Source organism: Pomacea canaliculata, linkage group LG4, assembly GCF_003073045.1.
Source record: "Pomacea canaliculata isolate SZHN2017 linkage group LG4, ASM307304v1, whole genome shotgun sequence".
NCBI lineage: Eukaryota > Metazoa > Mollusca > Gastropoda > Architaenioglossa > Ampullariidae > Pomacea > Pomacea canaliculata.
Genome location: NC_037593.1, coordinates 10,143,001 through 10,163,296, shown reverse-complemented (window position 1 = coordinate 10,163,296; position 20,296 = coordinate 10,143,001). Strand labels below are relative to the sequence as shown.

Genomic DNA, 20,296 nt, shown 5'->3' with positions numbered 1-20,296 from the left:
TAAGGCTACTGAGAAAGTCGGTGAAGGTTGCTGAGGCTATCGCCCGAATTGTTCCGCAAGACAGACAAGCGCAGCGCGAACGCATAACTACAGCGAGAGTAACGTCCCGTGCTAGGTCAGACAGTTGAGTATGAGATGATCATCGTGAAAACTCTCAGATGCCAGTTTCCTTTTTTATCATCCATTATACGTGAGTATGATTTTACACTCTTTGTCATTTGATCGTGTCAATTCTGAACTGTATTGTAGATCAGATCAATGCATAGAGAAGTGAGCGTCTAGGTACGAAGAGACCCCCTCCCCTAACTCCCAAATCACGTCGGCCATGTACAAGAAGACAAGAATCATTTGTAGAGGTAACGGTTAAATGCAAGGGTAATCACTTTTCGTGTTATTTCATGCTAAATCTGCATTCCTCTTCTTATAAGTGCTTATTTGTTTTTATTTGGAGTGAATGTGGGGCTAAAGAAGTTAGCTAGATTATGTAAGTGCTGTCGTAGGCAAAACAAAAACTGTAAATACATCTTTCTTCAAAGTTCGGAATGCGCATTCAAAATAATTATTAACGCATAAAATACGAAAAGGAAAGTGCGATACATTTTGAATCGTAGCACAGTAAGAGGACGAGTTACACCCATACAGTAAACACTGTTACTAAAGTTCATAGCTGAGTGACCGATAGGAGACGTTTCGGTGAAAACACCCATATTATAAATCAAAGGAATAGCAAATATTCGGCATTTCTTATCGTTAAAGATAAACGTAAGGGGCTTTGAGCAATTATCATTCAGCATTATTCCATAACCGTAACTAATGAATGTGTATATACTCATATCTTTTAGCATTATTTAGTAGAATGCTTTCCACATTGTTATAAATCAGATTTAAATACAGTCATGTATGTTAGACTGGATGCATTTGCTGATTGCTGATGAATATTATAATCTTGCTGCAGAAATTTGCCTTTAAAATCATTGTTTAGAGTATACCAGAAAAATTGTGTACAAATCGAACATAGAACATATCTTCTGAAATCATTTTGTTTTATATGCATTTCTTAACCTTTTCCAACAGCAACATTAATTAAGAAAATACTAGTGCATTCTTCTTTCTACAACTAATAACTCTTTATACTAAAGTGTTTACAGAGTTTTACAACGTTTAAAATTATTTTTTTAAGTACAGAGTTGACCACATTCCAAAAAGCATAATGAGGTAATGTCCTTTAGATATCAAAAGCTATTAGCCCTTTAATACTCAGGAAAGATTATTGTTAATGTCTTCTCCTTACTTTCAATTTGGGACATTTTCATTTGTATCTTTCACTGTTCATTAATAGGTGGCTGTTCACAGCAGCTCAACTCTTTTACTTTTTAAATGTCTGGACATAAAGTGCTCAAACTGTGGTGAGCAGCAGATGATTGTAGGCAAAGGAATTTTTTTTTAGGCCACTAACACTAGGGCTATAACTGGCATGTGACACAGTGAGAGGTGGCTTGAAAAATATTATAGATTGCAAACAGCTAAAGTTTCACATGAAATAATGGCTAAAAACATTAAATTCCTTAGAATTTTCAGCATAGCATTTTATTTGCAGCTAGCATAGGCAGATGACTTTTTTTGGTCTACGAATACTTCATTTAATCTCCATGGTACCTGCTAGTCACATTCTCAGCTATTATGATAGATTGTGCTTACATATATGTGGCACATGAAAAATTAAGGTCCAGTGTCTACCACTACAGCTGCCATTTCGGGATGGTCCAATAGTGTACCAATCTATATAATATTATATATTATAACATAATGCAATTGAGAATCATAAGGACTTGAGATCTTGTCTTGGGGCACACATATTTTCCTCTGCATGTGATACATGTTGACAGGACTGTTTCCTGGAGGTTTTCTCCCTCTTCCTCATTCGTACTCCCTATAATAGGAAATCATCAGTAGGTAGAGCAGCGGTTCTCAACCTTTTACTTGTGACGCCCCCCTGACGAACAAAGGTACGTCCGCGCACCCCCCTTAGCCAGCAATGTATGCTAATTTCACTAATACCGGTATAAGAAACTTTTAAAAAATGACCACCTTCGCTCCCCCCTTGTAAGCACGTCACGCCCCCCAAGGGGGGCGCGCCCCACAGGTTGAGAACCGCATTTGCTTATCCGATAAACCATCCATCCATTACCACCATCCCTCCATTTAAAATATATGCACATATATGTACTATAGTATTGTCTGTAATTTAGTAAAAATTTGATTTTAAATTACAATATTATTTTTCTCTGAGTCCTAGCTTTTGACACCATGGTTTTATTTTATCAAATTATGAAATTTTTTTTTAAACTTTCTTAGCTAGATAATGTTTATTTAAGTTTGCCTTTATGCAGTTTTGACTGTCTAGGTTAATCATAGTAAAGTAAAAAAAAATAAAGTATTAGACACATTTGAATAGTTTTATTTAAATGAGGACACAGTTGTTAAAGACATGTGCATCACAGTGCAGTCCATGAATGGTATGATTTTGTAGATTATAAAATCCTCAAACCCTTTGGTCACTGGAGAGTGAGGTGCTACAGATGGCGCTTTTGTGGGGGGGCAGATTTTTAATGAGTATCCTGCCCTTTCTGCCTTACCTTTCTCAGTCCTCTAAAAGAGTTATGCACCAATTTCACAGCTGGGTTAAACTGGAGGAACTCGGATAAACCACATATACATCGAACTGACTAGAGTCTATGAATCCTTCCACTAATTCTAGTGCTCTAACCATTTGACTGCTTTCCAGATGTAGATTATGAATCATACGTCAAACCTAATAAGGGAGAATATGTGCAGTATCACAGTAGCATAGTTGGTAAAGTAGAAGCAGGACAATGCTGTTACATTTATCAATACATTAACAATAATTGTATCATTTAGAAAAAAAGAAAAATTAATACTTGAATGATACATGTACTACATCTTCTGATCTTCAAGTATCTTAACATGTGTAAGAGAGTAGTCACCAACTGTATTTTAATTAAAATCTGATAGTAAATTTTTACTTTTGAACTCCAGGGACTCTGACAATGACAAAAAATTAATACATTAACTTGGGATGACTTGTGTGATGTCCATCAGAAAATGCATGGAATATATTAAAATAAACGTGCTTCTTTGGTGGCAATTTTAAAATCCTTTAATTGTTAAAGATTTTTTCTCATTAGGAATTTAGTATTTTATAGTTTCAGCATGCTCATCTAGCGGTGTTTGGTGTTTTACGTTAACACCATATGTTATATACAATGGTCCCTGCTTAAGTTATTTTGTCACATGCTCTTGCCATAGTTATTAAGTAATTACACAAGTTTGTTCACATTTCAGGTATATTCGGGAAGAAAGAAAAATGTATATGCTGCTGGCTCAGAGAATGATCACAAGTTTTAAATAAAACAAAGTATATTACCAGCTTTGCTGAATTGGACTTGTAGTCTTAGTGGTAGAGAAAACTTTCGGATAACATGACTAGGACAAACGATGAAGCGGATTCTGATCTTCCAGAACAAGATTCTGCTAAAGAATTCTACTCAAGATATGAGCCAAGGAATGTTCTTGGAAAGTGAGTGAACAGACTTCATTTTTTTTTACGTTAAAGATTTATTAAACATTATTAATACTGTTGTTTCACTTAAATTGGTTTCAGTCTTTTGTTGGTTTTTTTAAAATATTATATAATCCTTTACAAGATTGTTAGCATCACGACGTTTGGCAGTCATACCATATATTTTTCATTGCGTCGTTCAATAATCGGTGACCACCTTTCTTCGGTTAGTATACTTTTTTTTTTTTAGCACAGATGAGCGAAAATAAAAATTTAATTTCTTGTTTGAGTCATAATATATGACTTCACCTAAATGTTATGTCCAGACATCGAAAACATGCTTATTTTAAAATTTGGTTATCACTGTAAAGTACACATCCTGTTGATGTTCAGCTGCCTGGTCGACCCCTGCCTCTGTTCATCGATAAGGTAAACCAGGCGGGAATAGTCGAGGCCTACAGAGAAGTGGGTGGAGAAACACACGTGTTGGGTATGGATATATTTACTGGGGAATTTTAGAACTTCCGAAACGGTCAACGGTCCTTTCAGGGCTAAACAGCCCAAGAGCGCTATGGTCATTTGCAGACGTGGGGGTTTATAGCGAGGCTTTGCGAAGCCCGATGCAAGCTAACCTCATTCCACGACCAAGCCGAGTGTTGAAAACCACGGACGTGTATAGGCTACGTTTGTCAGCTGTTGCATCAGCATCCATTCCGCTCCGCGGTCAGAGGTCATCGCTCTCACGGCGAGGGGCGTGCGAAGGGGAGCATGGGATGGACATCATGGCCGCCTCTCCCACTTAACAACCTATCAAAAACTGCGGTTTGTAGGGGAAGTGGGAGGGTAAAGGATATCTTACAAAAAAAAAAAAATCCGATTGAATGCTGCTGCTGTCTGTGGGTCGCTCCACGCGGCGCGTGCTTGCCCCGTCACTAAGTAAACACGGCATGCCGATTCGCTAGAAGTAGGAGCACAGCGGATGGTAGGCTCCCTTGACGGAACCGTGCCAGATTTTATAACCTCTCGCTGCTCTGTGTGTGTCCTCTGGACAGGTGATCGTTAAGAAGGGGAAGAAAACAAAACCCAACCATTAACTTGAAAAGCAGCGTGAAATTCGAAAGTAAACGACTTGTACATACGTGTTATTCTTTTTGATGTGTTTCCGGTTTCAAGGGAAGTAGCTGGATTGAGCTTTTAAACACTATCGTATTGCGAGGTGTCACTCATCTATTCAACGGATCATACAGTGTCGAGTGTGTATTTCCCCCCTCCCCCCATTTCTGATCCAGTCGTGGGATTAACTGCGAGAAGTTCACCAAGCAAGGTCGAAACAGACAACCTGCTGCTTGAAGAGGTTAGGTCAAACTAAATATAGTATTGACAATGATGTAGACTACTGCGAAAACTGTACAGGAAACCAGGGTTGTTGCACTAGCACAGACGATGTCGCGGTCACACGACTGACTGGGACGCGGATACGAAGCGGTTGACAGAGAACAATGGAGTAAGTCACCGTTGTGTGATAACATCTCGAGAACCAGAAAGCCGCCTGCCACATCATCGAAAATTCTGCTCGACGACGCTTGGTGCCAGAATGAGGTGCGTCAGTCGTAGTGGTAGGTAGGATGCGAGGAGACGGGCAGCATCATGGTGCTTGTCGGTCACAGCTAGAGGAGTACGTGATACCGCTGAAATGGATTCCAGTGACATCCTCAACAACAACGTGCCGGCACAAGATGGACCTGAGTCCAGTCCCTACTTGGATGATGGGCCGGTGCCCATGGAGGACGAAGACATTCATATGGAAGAACTGCCACATGACTGCAGATCACATGCAAAACTTGGTCACGAGCATTATCTTAACAAATTCCGGGCAGACTGGATTCTGTATGGTGTGATAGGAAGGTAAACTGTCCCTTCTATACTTCTGGCATTTTTATGGCAGAAAAGAAACATATTAGCAAGCTTTTATAATTTTAGAGTATTATTGGATATATTTATTGTTATGGACTGTGTAGCTATGTAATAACAGATTCAGATTTCCTTATACAATCAGATTCAGCTTTCATTTCCATATTCATATCTCTTGCACCTCCCCCACCTCCCAAAAAAACCAACCACAAAAAAACACACACATATACTCTTATTATGACTAAAGTTAACATACATATTTTTCTAACTTGCTGACATTGTAAGTATATGCCCACACATATTCCAAAAACAAATATGACTTGGGTATACATGGCCCACTGGTAACTTAGCACACTGGTAAAAATATCCACTTATTTTTGTATCCATGATCATAAAAGATAATAAATTAAAGAAGCAATTTTTTATTAATCGTTAAAATATATTCCCGTGCATTATATTGCAAAGAGGGATTTTGTCCATGAATATTTTTTATTCTTAGAAGCTGCCTGTTTTTGTTTGCTTGTAGTCATGTACTGTTCAAGTATGGATTGTTTATTTTCCATTATTAGTTTACGGCATTGTAGTTATAATAATTATGTATGCAGATGAAATAAAGGAGGGAATCAAAAGTGACTACAAATTTAACTTTTGTTTTTAGGGGAGTGAGCAGTACAGTACGGCGAGTGGTTGAAAAGAAAACATCAAAGGAATATGCTGTCAAAATCATTGATATCAGTGGAGAGAAAGGAGATGGAATGGCTGTGGAACAGCTCAAGCGTGATACCATTCGAGAAGTCAACATTCTGCGGATGTGCCATGGTCATCCTAACATCAGTAAGTTGGCACTATAATGATTTGAAGAAACAAGCATATATTTTGGTAGCAGATGGCAGATTCCAGCACACTAACACATTCTGAAACTGATACACAGTTGTGCATCATGAGTAAATAATACTACAGACTATGCAAATTATACAGATCATACAAATACAGCTGGTGATATAATGTAGTCAATAAATGTCAGTGATTAAAGCAAAAACTAAATTTCAGTTTTTCACGATGCTCTTTTTTTCTGTGCTTCTTTACTGTTTGTTATTTTTCAAGTTCGGGCCTTTTCTCTATCATTAATGTGTGCTATGCGTATGCAGAAATACATGAAAATTAAATGTTATGATAGAAAAAAGCATCCTTGAGCTACATACACATGTGGAAATAATAAAATAAGAATGGCAATGCTGAGGGATTTGCTGTTTTTGTAGAAAACTGACTTTAACATATTACCTTTAATTTTTTTGGTTGCCTGTCAAGGTTTGATGTCACAGTCATGTTTTAATTAAGGAGTAGAAGACTACATTACACCTTGCACCTTTCCACCTCTGATGCCAGTAATGATTGTGCAATTCACCCTTGGCACTCAGCCTGCCTCTACAACATAATTCTTGTTTCTTTTTCCCTTTTTCTATTTTTTTAACACAAGCTTTTGTAGAATATATTATGATCTCATACTTGTAAGTGTGATTTAATAACTTCTCAATTTTTGTGGCACATGGAAAATACTGAATACTTAGTAGTTATGCATAATAATATTATCTCCTGGTCTTGAAGTTTCTGGATTTTTTTTTTTTTATTGACGTTATCCTACTTAGATGAGATGCTTATCCAATATTGTTCAAGTGAAGCATAAGTGGGTGCAGGAAATTCAAAACTGACAGTACGTAATGAACAATTTTCTTTTCATCTCTGTTATAAGAGAAATGAATAGATCTGATTTGTCTTTGTGAGATGATCCAGTACTCTTCACAGTAATACACAGTGAGATTCCAACAAAATTACTGAGAAATTCCTGCTTCTGATTAGATCGCACTTAGTATGTAGAAAAGCATAGTTGATTGTTTAGAGCACCAGCATTTCAGGCTACAGGTGTACACATTAGCTGGCTGGATACCAAAGTAGCATAGCATACTGTCCACAGTTGATTTAACTGCTGAATGGGGACTGGACACCTAGAGAGCTGTGAAAAGTTAATGTAGAAAGCAAGAGTAGGTGGGCACTGCCTCACTACCCCCTCCCCCCACCCACAAAAAACAAACGATAAACTGCTCGCAAGATAAGTGTGACTTTAAAACTTCACTCACCAACAACTTAAAGGTTATGGGGCCTTTCATAGTTTGTTTTTACTTGCATGATGCATAGGTAGAATGCATTAATAATCAACTCTTTTGCTCACATCTCAAATTCCCATCTTCTTCCATGCAGTTAACTTATGTTTGCTTTGGTGTCATCCATTAGATGTTTTATGTTTCTTCATTGTGTGGTTATAAATTTTAAGTTGTATGTCAGTATATGTCAGTTGATTTCTAGTTTTTAATACACAGCACATTGATCTCATCATGGGCAAAGGCTCTCAATCTGTTAGTCATCTGTTTCTTTAATGTGCATAGCTCTTTTATGTGCTGTTGTGTGTTATTGTATGCATGAACAAGAGAGGCTACTGTTGATTAGACTTAATTTCTGTCACAGAAAATGAGATCCATTTGATAATAAATTTCATGTTTTCATTCATTGCTTTCAGTTGAGCTTCATGACTACTTTGAAACGCCTACCTTCATATTTCTAGTCTTTGAACTGTAAGTATTGATTTATTTTGATGTAAGCATTTTCTGCTGTACAAAATCATTTGTGAATCTGTAAGTGCACAAGCATATGCACCTTGCCTGTGTATGTGTCTATGCAGATTTTGGGTCACACAAGGCTTTACAAATGTAACATTCTGGATTGTATCAGATTTTAAGCTGTTCAAAGAGCATTTATTTGACACAGAATGTTTACATGCTAAGAACAGTGGAAAGGGAGAGGAAAGGAAAGGGCTGGACAGGATGTCACTTGAAGCGGGTTTCAGCTGATCGACATCTGTGGCGGACTCTGGTTGAGGCCTTATGTGCAATCTGATGCACGAAGAGGAATAGAATAGATAGATAGTTTACATGCTAGTTACTGGAGACAGTTCTTACTATTAAAAACCTATTATTTGTTTCTACATTATTGGTATTGGCATATTTTCATTAATTATGCTGTCATTGCCTTAAGTGGGAATCCTTGATGGTGCTAATGAATGCAGTTCAAAATTTGAATGCCTGTGTAGTGCTACTGTGTCTCTGGAAAACACCAGGTGCACTTCAGGAAATTCCTTTGTGATCTGACCAGTTAACCATGACTTTTTTGGAAACTGACCAAAAAATCCTTGTATAGCTGGATCGTAGTTTCTGTGATAATAGTATAAGGAGGATGATGAGATGACCTAGCTTGGAAAAAATCAGCTATTCTCATTCTTGATGATGGTAGTGCCTGTCCCTCACACTGGAAGCTCTATGTGGAGTTTAGAGATAGCAGCGAAGAGCAAACACAAAGCATACCTAACCACAGAAGTGATCAAGATAAAGGGGTCAGCCAGTTTGAGGTCATTTATTCGCTGTATTCACAGCATGACTAAAGTGGTTGTTAAGTAAAGAATATAGGACTTTTCCAGTTTGTCTTTTATGTCTGTATTAGTTCTTTGGCTGGTGGTAATATACCTGGAGCTTTTAACAAGACTGATGCCTAGCAATTTACAGTTTAATTGGTAGTCAACAATTTAAGCTTTCACTCTGTGGTTCTCTGTGGAAGCAATTGATGATAAAGCTATAATGATGAAGACGACATTGATAATGTTAGCCTAGCCCTACACGGGGACTTCTGATTAGTGAGAGGCAGCAGGTGACATTCCATTTATGCTAACACTGAGACAGAAACCAAAGTCAGAGGAGTATTCGCGTCAAGGGACATGACACTAAGATACATTACGGGTATGACGGATGTGTGGTGTGGAGAAAATAATGTGATAGCCGGGGTACTCTCCAGCCGTTGACTCGGTCGTGACGCGTGACACTGTCATTAACACCTGCATTCCGCGGGAGGGGCGCCATGTGACGTCACGCACGGCTGCTTTAGTTGCGCAACGGGAGGGACATCTGCTACACCGCCAGTCGATCCTCGAGTATCTGGTGCGTTGGTGTGTGTGGGTTGTGTCGGTTAGTCAGGTCCATCACGCCACAGTCCCGGAGTACCACTGAACCACTCGTCAACCAGGAACGCTTGCAGTAGAACGTGCAGTGATGAACACCAAGAATCGTCTGTGTTTTCAATAAGAGGGTGGATCCAGGGTTACATGTGTGAAATCTTACCAAGGCTTACTATTAAATGCTTTCTGAAAGATCGAAGTTTCATGCGCACACGTAAGCACACAGGAGGCCCAACCGACAGGCAACCTAAACCCTTCAGATTCTATCAACCGCGTTAGTAGGATGCCGTGGGAGAAGGGTCGCTGTAAACTAGGGCAGCTCGGCGGCTGCTTGTTTACAATCCAGGTCTGATGACGCAATTGCACGAGGTAGTGGTTTAGAACCACGCTCCGCCCGTGCAGGAGGTTGGCGCGGGTTCTCAGAAAGTCGGTGATTTTCCAACTGCCCCCTCCCTCGCTTCCTTCCCTTTCCCACCCTGCTGTTGCGCGCTCATAAAAGCCTTCAGTTTCGATTTTGGGATGCCTGCACCGAAACTGCAGGGGCACCTGACCTTTTAGGCTTGTGATCAGGTAGCACTCGCAAACCTTCCCCCCCCCCCCCCCCCAAAAAAAAAAAAAAAAGCCAAACAAAAACAAAAAAAACTTCGGTGGTTGAATGTTAAGATTCGAGCGGAATTACTAGATAACCTAGTCACATCTCGCGTGATAGCGTCGAAGAAGTGCATCACACACAACTTGTGTCAGACGTGTCTTCCTGGCAACCATCATGCAGCTCCGCGCCTTTCTCACCCCGTGCTCCTGAAATGTAGGTCTGGCGGTAGGGAACACGATCTGTTCTGCATTAGCCAAGAGGAAGGCGAGGATCTACCTTGCCGTGTGCAAAAGGTCAAAAACCGTGCATGGCCCACAATTGAACCAGATAGTGCTTGTTTGCGTGCACTACAACCTTGCGACTGTGTAACCATGAGCGTATTTAGCAAAACTGGATTCCCCCCTCCCCCCTTGACGTTAGTGGTTGAACGAGGTATTGCATGAAGGCTGCATTGTTTCCTGACAGAACGTTCACCAAAATATTTTATACGCAGCAGGCTTTTGTTGTGGTGCATTGAACAAACATTCTGAAATTTTTGGAAACTAACTTGGCATGCGCACCCACCCACACATACATACATGTGTACACATGTATATTTAATTGCGTATGTGAATTTTAATATGCATTTTTACTTTACCAGATGTCGTAAAGGGGAGCTTTTTGATTACCTGACACAAGTGGTATCTTTATCAGAGAAAAGAACTAGGTGAGTTCCCTAAAAGAAAATACTCCTGTTACAAAATGCTATTGTGAAAAGAAGCAACCCTAATAAGTAGCAGGGTTTTGTTGTGGTACATTGAACAAACATTCTGAAGCCATTACAAAGGGCTGATAGTTTCTTGTGAGGATGGTATGGATGGGTAGCTGAATTGTGACAGGTGTTTATAACACAGAATTACTACTAGCCAGACTAACAGAAATTGAACATGTAAGGTTTGAAAAAAATTCACTAGTCCTTTGTTACAGCACAAATAGTGATGTGATATTTATTTATATTTTGTTATATTGATCACAACAGTGATAGTTTGTTCATGCTCTTGATATAGATTCTTCATGCGACAGCTATTGGAGTGTGTAAACTACCTTCACAAGCGTAATATTGTGCATAGAGATCTCAAGGTCAGTGAAAACAATATCCCAAGAAAATTTTACTGTATTTTACTTTGTGAAGTGTATATATATATCATAGCCTTTTACCCACATACTAACATGCAATCACCACCATGGACACAACCACAGATAGACATTGACTTCACAGACTGTAACAAAGAAAACACCAAAATCAAATCAGAACAAAAGTAAGCACTCAAACTAAACACTACGTACAAAGGCTATTAACAGTTCTCTGCTGACGGATTTTACAACCCAGAGACACAACAACTGGACTGGCCATCTACTCCCTCGACAGCCTGACCATCTCCAGCAAACTCCCAACATATACCTCAATATTCACAGCTGAGCTGACTGCCATACTGACAGCTCTTCAGACACTATATCCTAAAGTGAAGGACATGATGCGATGACAAACTATTTTGTGTTATACAGAAATTAAACCTGAAGTGTAGATTTTTGATACAGTATCTAGCAATGGTAATCCAGGGGAGATAATGCAGAATGTGGACAGAATGATGAGCTCTTGTTTATGAAGGGATTTGACAATCTTAAATTTAATCATACATTTTTTTTACAACTTTCTTTTGTAGCCTGAAAATATACTCCTGGATGATGACCTTAACATTAAAGTATCAGACTTTGGTTTTGCTACAGTGATAAAACCTGAAGAGGAACTGACAGGTGAGAACATATCAGATCAAACACTTTTTTTTTTTTTTTTTTTTTTTTATTCTTTAATTTTTTACTCCCCTCACTGCTGATATTTCATTAAATGTGACATTCACTTCCTTTATTTTTTTCTCCTAATGTGATTAAGGTTTTGCTATAGACATGCAGATTGGAAACTGTTCTTGTTTGAGAGTGGCCTGTTGCCAGGAGACTTTTAAATTCATTTCTGATTTTTAGTTCGCTGCCTAATTTTGTCATTGAAAAAACCCATTTTATTTACGGCTCCAACCGCTACTTAATGGGGAGATATTTATATTTATTTTACATGTATTGTAATCCCATTCAACTGTTGATCTTGCCTACAGAGCTATGTGGAACACCAGGCTATTTGGCCCCAGAAGTGTTGTCAGTTTCTATGTATGAGGATGCTCCTGGCTATGGTCTGGCAGTTGATATGTGAGTATATGAATAGATATATTTATATTGCTTTGGTGTTAAACTGCCACCTTCATTGTCATATCCCTTGTATGTTCTAAGTAATTGAGAGGTCTATTTTGTGGTTTTTTTATGGTGTCTCCCTTTTTCTCACAACCCTATTAATTCCATAAGAGGGTTTGTCCAATGCGGTCCAGTGTCATCCATATGCTGTCTAGTTAGTAAAGAAAATAAGATATCTCACATCACTGAAGTAAAGTCTAATGAAAGAACACTTTTATACAGATATAAGACTCCATGGTTGCCCCTCTCACAGCAGGCACAATCTCTCTCAGTTTCTAGGCTTCATATGTTTGCTCAGTAACGCTATCACATCAATCCTTGAAAGTAACTTTTTTTTATTCTCACACATTGATATTTTACACTCCTCCTCAGCATGTGAAGCAAATTCTTTCTTACAACTTTTGATGGCTTTAACTGGCAACACTATCACTGAATTAACTTTTCTTTCCACTTCTTAAACAAAGTGTTCTTATCTACCCAACTTTAACATTTTTTTTCCCCACTCCCGATGTCGAAAGTTTGCCATCCTTATTGATACGTATTTAGACCATTAAATTGACAGCTTTTCCGGCAGGTTGTGAACTTATCGTGGTTTTTTAAAGAGGCATTTTGCAGCCAAAAAAAGCCACCATTTTCATCCATTCTGTTAGTAATAATAAGCACAAGATTTGTATAGTGCATACTTGCACTTACAAGGAGCATGCTTGTAGCGCTTAAGAACACAAACAAGATATGGACAACATACGAGGGACAGAAGAACAAACAATAAATGAACAGAGGGATAAACAACAGTATTGATGACAAATAGAAGACTAATACAAAAAGCGCAAAGAGGAACCTAGTAACAAAGGAACTGTAGAGTGGATAGGAGCATTTGCAGGCTGGATTATAATTTTTGTATGTTAGCATTTTCCTCAAAATGGCAGCACTTTGTATAGCCTTAATTCGAGTGGATTGTTTGCTTCATTAGCATTGTAAGGAGAGCAAACATTTTTTTTGCATATTTCAAGCCATTGGTCTTATTCCCATGATTCCTTATTATTTAACTTATTTTTGCGTTGCAGGTGGGCTTGTGGTGTCATCATGTATACACTGTAAGTTAATTTTATTATTTTAAATTTAATTGAGATTTGTTTCCATTATCTTAAATTTAGAACATATAGCTATACAGGTAGTCCTCGGGTTACGAAAGTCTTGAGTTAGGTCGTTTCGTGGTTACAACGCTTTATACGACGCTCATTCCGACTTACGAGGTTTAGCGTCGTAAGTCGAACTGTACGTGCGGCGGAAATCATCAGGCAATCTGAGAAGGGGGAAACCGCAACAGAAATTAGCAGGTCATTAGGATTTAGTCGTTCGACTGTCGCTACGATTATAAAGGATAAAGATCGCATCCTTGAACATGTGAAAGGATCTGCTCCTATGAAAGCGACAGTGATAACAAAGTGTACTGTACTGCACAATATTGTACTGTACTTATGTTTATTGATAATTGTGTAGGGTACTGTGATAGGATAGGTGTTTGGATAGGCTAAGTGTTTGCTGTACTGTGCTGTTATTATGGTACAGTATTGTATGAATGTATGATCTGACTTATGTCGAAATTCGGTTTACGCCGCTGCATAAGAACGGATCAATGTTGTAAGTCGAGGACTACCTGTATAGCTAGTTTTTTCCAGTTATTCATCTTTACCACTAAGCAGAAAATATTTTAAGTTTAGAGTTTGTCAAAACAGGAGTGGCAAAACAAATCTCACCTGATCTTGAGGTTAGTGACAGACGTTAAAACTGGGGTTTAACTGACGTCTATCACTAGCACCAGGTTTTCTTTGTACTTGCCTGCCTGATTTATAGGAACATTAAACAACAGATTTGTACAAATGTCTAGTCTTAAATTTAGTGATTATAAAAGACAGATTCGTAGAAGAAGTTTTTTTTTTAATTTATTGAGATGTTGGAAAATCATCTTTGTTGATGCAGATTGTGCGGGTCTCCTCCCTTTTGGCACCGCAAGCAGATGATGATGTTGAGGTCTATTATGCAGGGCAACTATACCTTCAGCTCACCAGAATGGGATGATATTTCTGATGCACCCAAAGATTTGGTCAGTGGATGATGTCAGTGTGTTTGTATTTGTGTTAATGCGCAAGATTGTGTGCTCTTTTGTACATATACATATATGCAAGTTTATGCATGAAGTGTTGAGAGTAATATGAGGTTAAAATTTCTGACAGAACAAATGACAAGTTTGGGCATGGTGACTTGCCTTCTCTGTCTCTTGTTCTCTTTTGACAACAAGCATATCCCACAACGAAAAGAGAAAGGTGTCTGTTGAAGGGTTATGTAAATAGGTTCTTTTAGAAAGAAAAAATGTTTAAGAAACAGTTACCCTGAAATATTCTTGCAGATTCGGCATCTGCTGGTTGTCTCACCCAAGGATAGATATACAGCTGAGCAAGCTCTCAACCATCCTTTCTTCAAAAGAGAGGTCTGTTTATTTTCTTTAACACAGCAAGATATTCAGTGAGTTAGGATTGATTTTTGTAAATATTGCCATAACAATTTTAGTAAATTAGACGTAATTAAAAAAATCCTTTGTGGACTTCTCTCTCTCTTTTTTGCCCATTCTGTCTATGCACATAAATATAAATCATTGTCAAACGTATGCACCATAAGGACAGTATAGTTTTGCTTCATTATTCTGTAGCAGTATGACGTGAATAGCTTATTTAGTTGTGGTTTAATTTCAGGTGGAAAAAGCTAAGACATTCTATCCACGCCGAACATTCAGGGTAAGAACAACATTCAGTATGTCTTGTCGCCTAATATTGTTTCCTAATACCTAGTGAGAGGTGGGAGTGATGGGGATAGTTTTCCGTTGCTGAAATGTACAACAGAAAAAAATATTCTTAAAGCTGTTTCACTTTCTTGGTACAGTTGCCATGAAGAAAAATGTCCTGTCAGCTGTATTAACTTGGATATAAGCTACTGGAAATGGACCTTTTTGTTTGAGACATATAGGTTGGGCTGGTCATATTGCGAGTTTGCATGGATCTAACACCGTTTTACATCCTGGTTTGCTTAACATGCCTTTGCCATATAATCAAACTAATTTGGTAATGTAAACTTTTATTTGAAAAATTCACATCAGTTTGAATAGTTCAATGTAGTGCAGCTTGATCTTATATTTTATTTAACTATATTTGTCAATGCTAAGTGTTTAGTATGTGACATCATGCAGTGGTACCTCCTGGAGCTGTCATTCACAGTTTTTCAACATTTACACACTAGTAAGAGTAATGGCAAATATTTTTATCTGTAAAACTACTGGTGTTTTAAGCCTGTTTGTACAGTAACATAACTTCTTTTTTGATTTCCAGATTGCAATCATTTGTCTGCGGTTTTACTTTCGACTTAAGTACTTTTATCATCATCCTCAACCAGTGTCTGTGGAGGTATTGGTGACAAATCCCTATGGTGTCAAGAACTTTCGCAAATTGATAGATGGCATCGCTTTCTGCATGTATGCACATTGGGTCAAGAGGGGAGACAACCAAAACCGTGCCGCTCTCTTCGAACATTCAATGCGAGATGATTGGAAGACTTTGCCATGTTTACAATAACTTGCACAATCCACATCTTAAGAGACATTTCTGATTATAGTTTTTTTTTTGTGTTGCTTTCATATGGCTGTGTAAGAAGGTCGGACTCGGCAAACTGAATGATGTTAAATATTTTTCTTCCATCCCACACTTCATTTTTGTTTTCTTTAAGGCTACTAGCCCTTCTGGCTGTACTTATCTTTATGAAAGCTCCCTGAATTAAAAACGAGTCATACTTTTATTACGTGCTTTTAAACAATAAAGCATGGGTCTTTTTTTCCTTTGTTTATTTTTGAGTGATTTTAGTTTAAAAAAATTCACTGTTACATGAATCAATTTGGAGATCTCATTTACTGTAGCTTTTGTGAAAAAAAATGTTTGGTTGATACTTTTTATCTTATTATTTTAAACTGGCTGGAAAATAGGAGACTAAACAACGAATTGACATGAATAAGGAGCTGGTTTACAACATAAAGAATAGAGAATCATGTTAAAGGTGTTAAATCTGTGGCAGCAAACAGTGCAGGTGGAATAAAAAGCAGTTTGTAACAACCCATTTAAAGTTTGCTTAAAATGAATGCAAACTGTTCATTTTTCCCCATGCCCTAGGTTGTACAACCAGCTTACATGCTTATAGAATGGTTTTACCATAAATCAACAAAAGCATAACAAAAGTGTTTGGATGGCTACCATCACAACAGCGTTAATGTTCACTAAGTCTTGTGGATATAATTCCTACTTGTGATTCCCTCACCATTTTTATAAATATTTTGAAAGTTTCATCATGCACAAAGTCACAGAAGTCTGCTTGATGAAACCTGATTACATGGTTGTGTGTGAATATACATTCACATGCAGAAATTTTGTGTACATATACATACCTATCTCTGTGTGTGCGTGGTATTTATAAATGTATGTGTATGTGTGCAAAGGAGACTGCAAGAGGTGTTGGAGCACAGAAGACGTACTGTATTTTCTTCCATTGTTACACTTATAAAATATTTTACATCCAGTTTCTAGTTAAAAGACTATGGTGAGTTTTAAGTTATTGTGAGATGTTTTTGCATGACATTCATGGTTGTACAATGTTCGCAGTTTTGCTAAAAACCAGGTTAGGAAAACTTTTTGTGGCTGATTTCCTTTTATAGAAGGTTCTTGTAAGGGAAGTAATGGGAACTATTTTTTACACTGAATGCTATACTTGGCAGTATGCCTGTTTCAACCAGTGGTTTTGTTAGTGGATGATGATAATGTGGCATATTCTGTGATAGCTTTCAGCTTGTAGAAGATTAATCTTTTGTGATCCAGTTCACATTTTATTCAAATTGTTGCTGAAGGAAATGAAAAGGATGGTTTAAAATATCCTTAAACAGTATCCTGAGATAAGTCATCAGTGGAATATGCTAGATTTACACCTTGAAAAGTGTGATGCGCAAAGGCACAGCACTTGTTTGTAATGCAGCTTTCTGGACCATTTGATCAGTTATAGCATGTCAATGTCGATGCAGAACACATTTCAGCAGGAAGCACTAGTTTCATGTGATTTTTGTGTTGTCAGAACTTGACACAAAGTCCATAAAACATATCATTTTTGTGTTAGCAATGCTTGTAATTTTACTTTAGTGACACCGATGTGCTAGACTTCTGTGGTAGTGTTTTTAAAGAGTTACCATTCATAGAAAGTTGCTTAAAAGAAAAGTATAATTTCTTAAATTTTCAGTACTTTTCTGGAAGGTTTAGATGAACATTATAAGGGAAGACCCAAAATAGTAAAGTTGGTATGTGTATGAGTTGCCATATGAAGGTTTGTATTTAGCAATGGAATTTAAATGACCTGCCTTTCACATACATCATGTCTGCAGTATAACTTTAGGAACATTAACAAAAGGGTCTGAATGTTTTTGAGCATTGATGAAGTATGGATAAAATCTGCTTTTAAAAAAAAAATGCATTCAAACATGACAATCATAAAAATTTTATTAACCTCACTTGGGTATAAAGAACATTTTAAATGGGAATGTACCTACACTGCACAACAGATTAGCTCAAGAAAGCTAGTGATTGTTCGTGAAAGGGGGGGTAAATTTGGTTTGGCAGTGCCCTTTACATTTTAACTAATCATCATCTTTTGAAACTGCTGCATGATTTGCTTTAGCTGGTTCCAAACTGTGTGCATAGTTTTATATCTTTAAAATATTAGAATAATTTATGCAAGTGTGCACACATGATTTATATACTCAAGCTTGAAATGGTTTACACAGTTTTTCTTCGTGATTTTTTACAAAAGGGTTTTCTTCTGCACAAAACTTAGCATCTCATGGAAGTGTACATACTGCAAATAACTTTCAGTTGACACCGGTGGATTTGTGTGCATTTGATAGTGTATGGACTGGTGAGAGTTTAAATAATTTGAGTGCTTTGATTATGCTGACTGGATGTTTTGAGATTAGAGAATAGACAGTATTAAAAAAAAAATTTCCATTGCTACAGTAATATACAGAATCATTACCACAACTGACCAGAGTTCCAAAATCTTGCATATCAAAAATGGAAAATGTTTCCTTTGGCAGTGCTTACATTATAATCAAATCATTTCAGCAGCACAATGATATTTATTATATTATGTAATGAAATAGTTATCCTTTCACAAGATCACCCCAGAGTTCTCATGGTTTGGTTAGCATAGCCTTCTTAAGTATTTTTTTTTTAAAAGATAAGTTTCAAAGATGGTTTTAATCCAGATTGTCATTATCCTACTATGCCACTTTGTACAAACTTCTTGCACCTTCTCTTATTTCGAGGAGTGGACTTAAAAAAATGAACGCTCCACCTCCTCTTAAACACTGTGGTGCTTTTGATGTTAATATCTTGGCCATCAGAATCCAATGAATGATGTGCTTTTATGTCAGCACTTGTAAATGCTGATATTGAGAATTGTGAAAGCATAACAGAAAATATAAAAGTGTGCAAACTCTTAAAGACAATTTCAAAGATTTAGTTTTTGGTATGATATTGGTTTGTATCCAGATAAGGATTGTTGTTTTTCCCCCCATGCTGGTTGTTTTGAGTAGCTAGACGTTAGGGTTTCTCACCATGCAGGTTTTTCTTTTGTCAAATTACAAAAAAAAAAAAAAAAGAGAAAAATGGATGTTCAGTAATTTCATAAGGTTTTTAAAGCGATTGAGATTTCATCTTCTATGGTCACTTCTCATATCATACTCCAGCTATGTTTTGTGCAGCTACTGCAAGAAATATTAAAAATTTAAGGTGTAAATTTGACCTAACAATTTTGACCCTGTGATAAGAGGTTCATTAATATCAGCCTTATATCACGCGAATTAGGAATCCTCACCAGTGGCTACAAAATCTCGCCAGTGAAATGCTGGTGATTCTGTATATGGAATGGTCAACAGTCGTAGTGAAGCAAGAATTAAAGCTCCTTTACAGTTTGCACCTGCAGATTTGAATCTCTTCACAGGTATAGCTCAATCACATCAATTTCAAACGTATTGAATGAGCTAATATTTCATTTTCTGCGAGACATTAGCAAATACAAACAATATCAAACACCACAGGCTTTGTTTTTTTTTTCGTAGCTGCAGGTCAGCCATCTAATAATGCTAGTGTTTATTGTGTGTAGTTTACCTGCAAAAAGTTGATTTAAAGAGCACCTGTAAATTTTGTAAGCTGCTAAACTGGGCTGGAGCAAAAAGTATTGCTGAGATGATGGTATACAATTTTTCACTCTCAAGACCTTGATTTTGATAAGTTTTGCATGTACATTATATAATGCCAGATAATGTCATGTTTCATGGCATTTGCAAAAGGTGTCATTTTGAATTACCTGCTATTACATATTCCAGAATTGTCAAAGCCAGATACAAGAGGTCCCACTCAGAGATGAGCTTTTATGCACATCTTTGATTTTCCCGTAGCATGCAAAAGCTCTTTGATTATGCAGATAGATAATTCAAGCCTGTTGCTGCTGGGCTCCAGTGCACTCTTTTGTATGATTGATGGTTGTTTCCGTTTAGCAAATCCTTGGCCCAGAGATGGCATGCACTACAGATTTTATGTAATGAAGTTCTCATTAAAAAAAAATGCTCTTGTTAAATTAGTGTGCTTCTGTGAAAGGGTGGGTCTATGTCTACAAGTCAGCCCTAAGCCTCAAAAGTGGTCGCTGTGTGAAGTGACAGGTTTAGACATTTTAGGCATTGAGAGACCAGATAAGGAGCACCAGTGAGATTTGTCTGATGCACTGCACATACAGAAAA

The 20,296-nt window shown here is 37.5% G+C and overlaps 1 protein-coding gene across 2 annotated transcripts; it reads left to right on the top strand.

Moving 5' to 3' along the window:
- Positions 1–49: 49 nt before the first annotated feature.
- On the top strand, positions 50–19,591 carry LOC112561347 (phosphorylase b kinase gamma catalytic chain, skeletal muscle/heart isoform-like). Of its 2 annotated transcripts, XM_025233766.1 has the most exons (13): positions 50–190; positions 3,364–3,598; positions 6,150–6,325; positions 8,064–8,118; positions 10,781–10,846; positions 11,187–11,259; positions 11,844–11,934; positions 12,288–12,378; positions 13,485–13,514; positions 14,401–14,524; positions 14,828–14,908; positions 15,171–15,212; positions 15,801–19,591. In XM_025233766.1, exons 2-13 carry the CDS (start codon positions 3,501–3,503, stop codon positions 16,041–16,043), a joined length of 1,170 nt encoding a protein of 389 aa, XP_025089551.1. In that variant the 5' UTR covers positions 50–190; positions 3,364–3,500; the 3' UTR covers positions 16,044–19,591. The 2 variants fall into 2 exon arrangements, with proteins under 2 accessions (XP_025089551.1, XP_025089550.1); XM_025233765.1 differs by lacking the exons at positions 50–190; positions 3,364–3,598 and adding an exon at positions 4,138–5,485.
- The last annotated feature ends 705 nt before the right edge of the window (positions 19,592–20,296 follow it).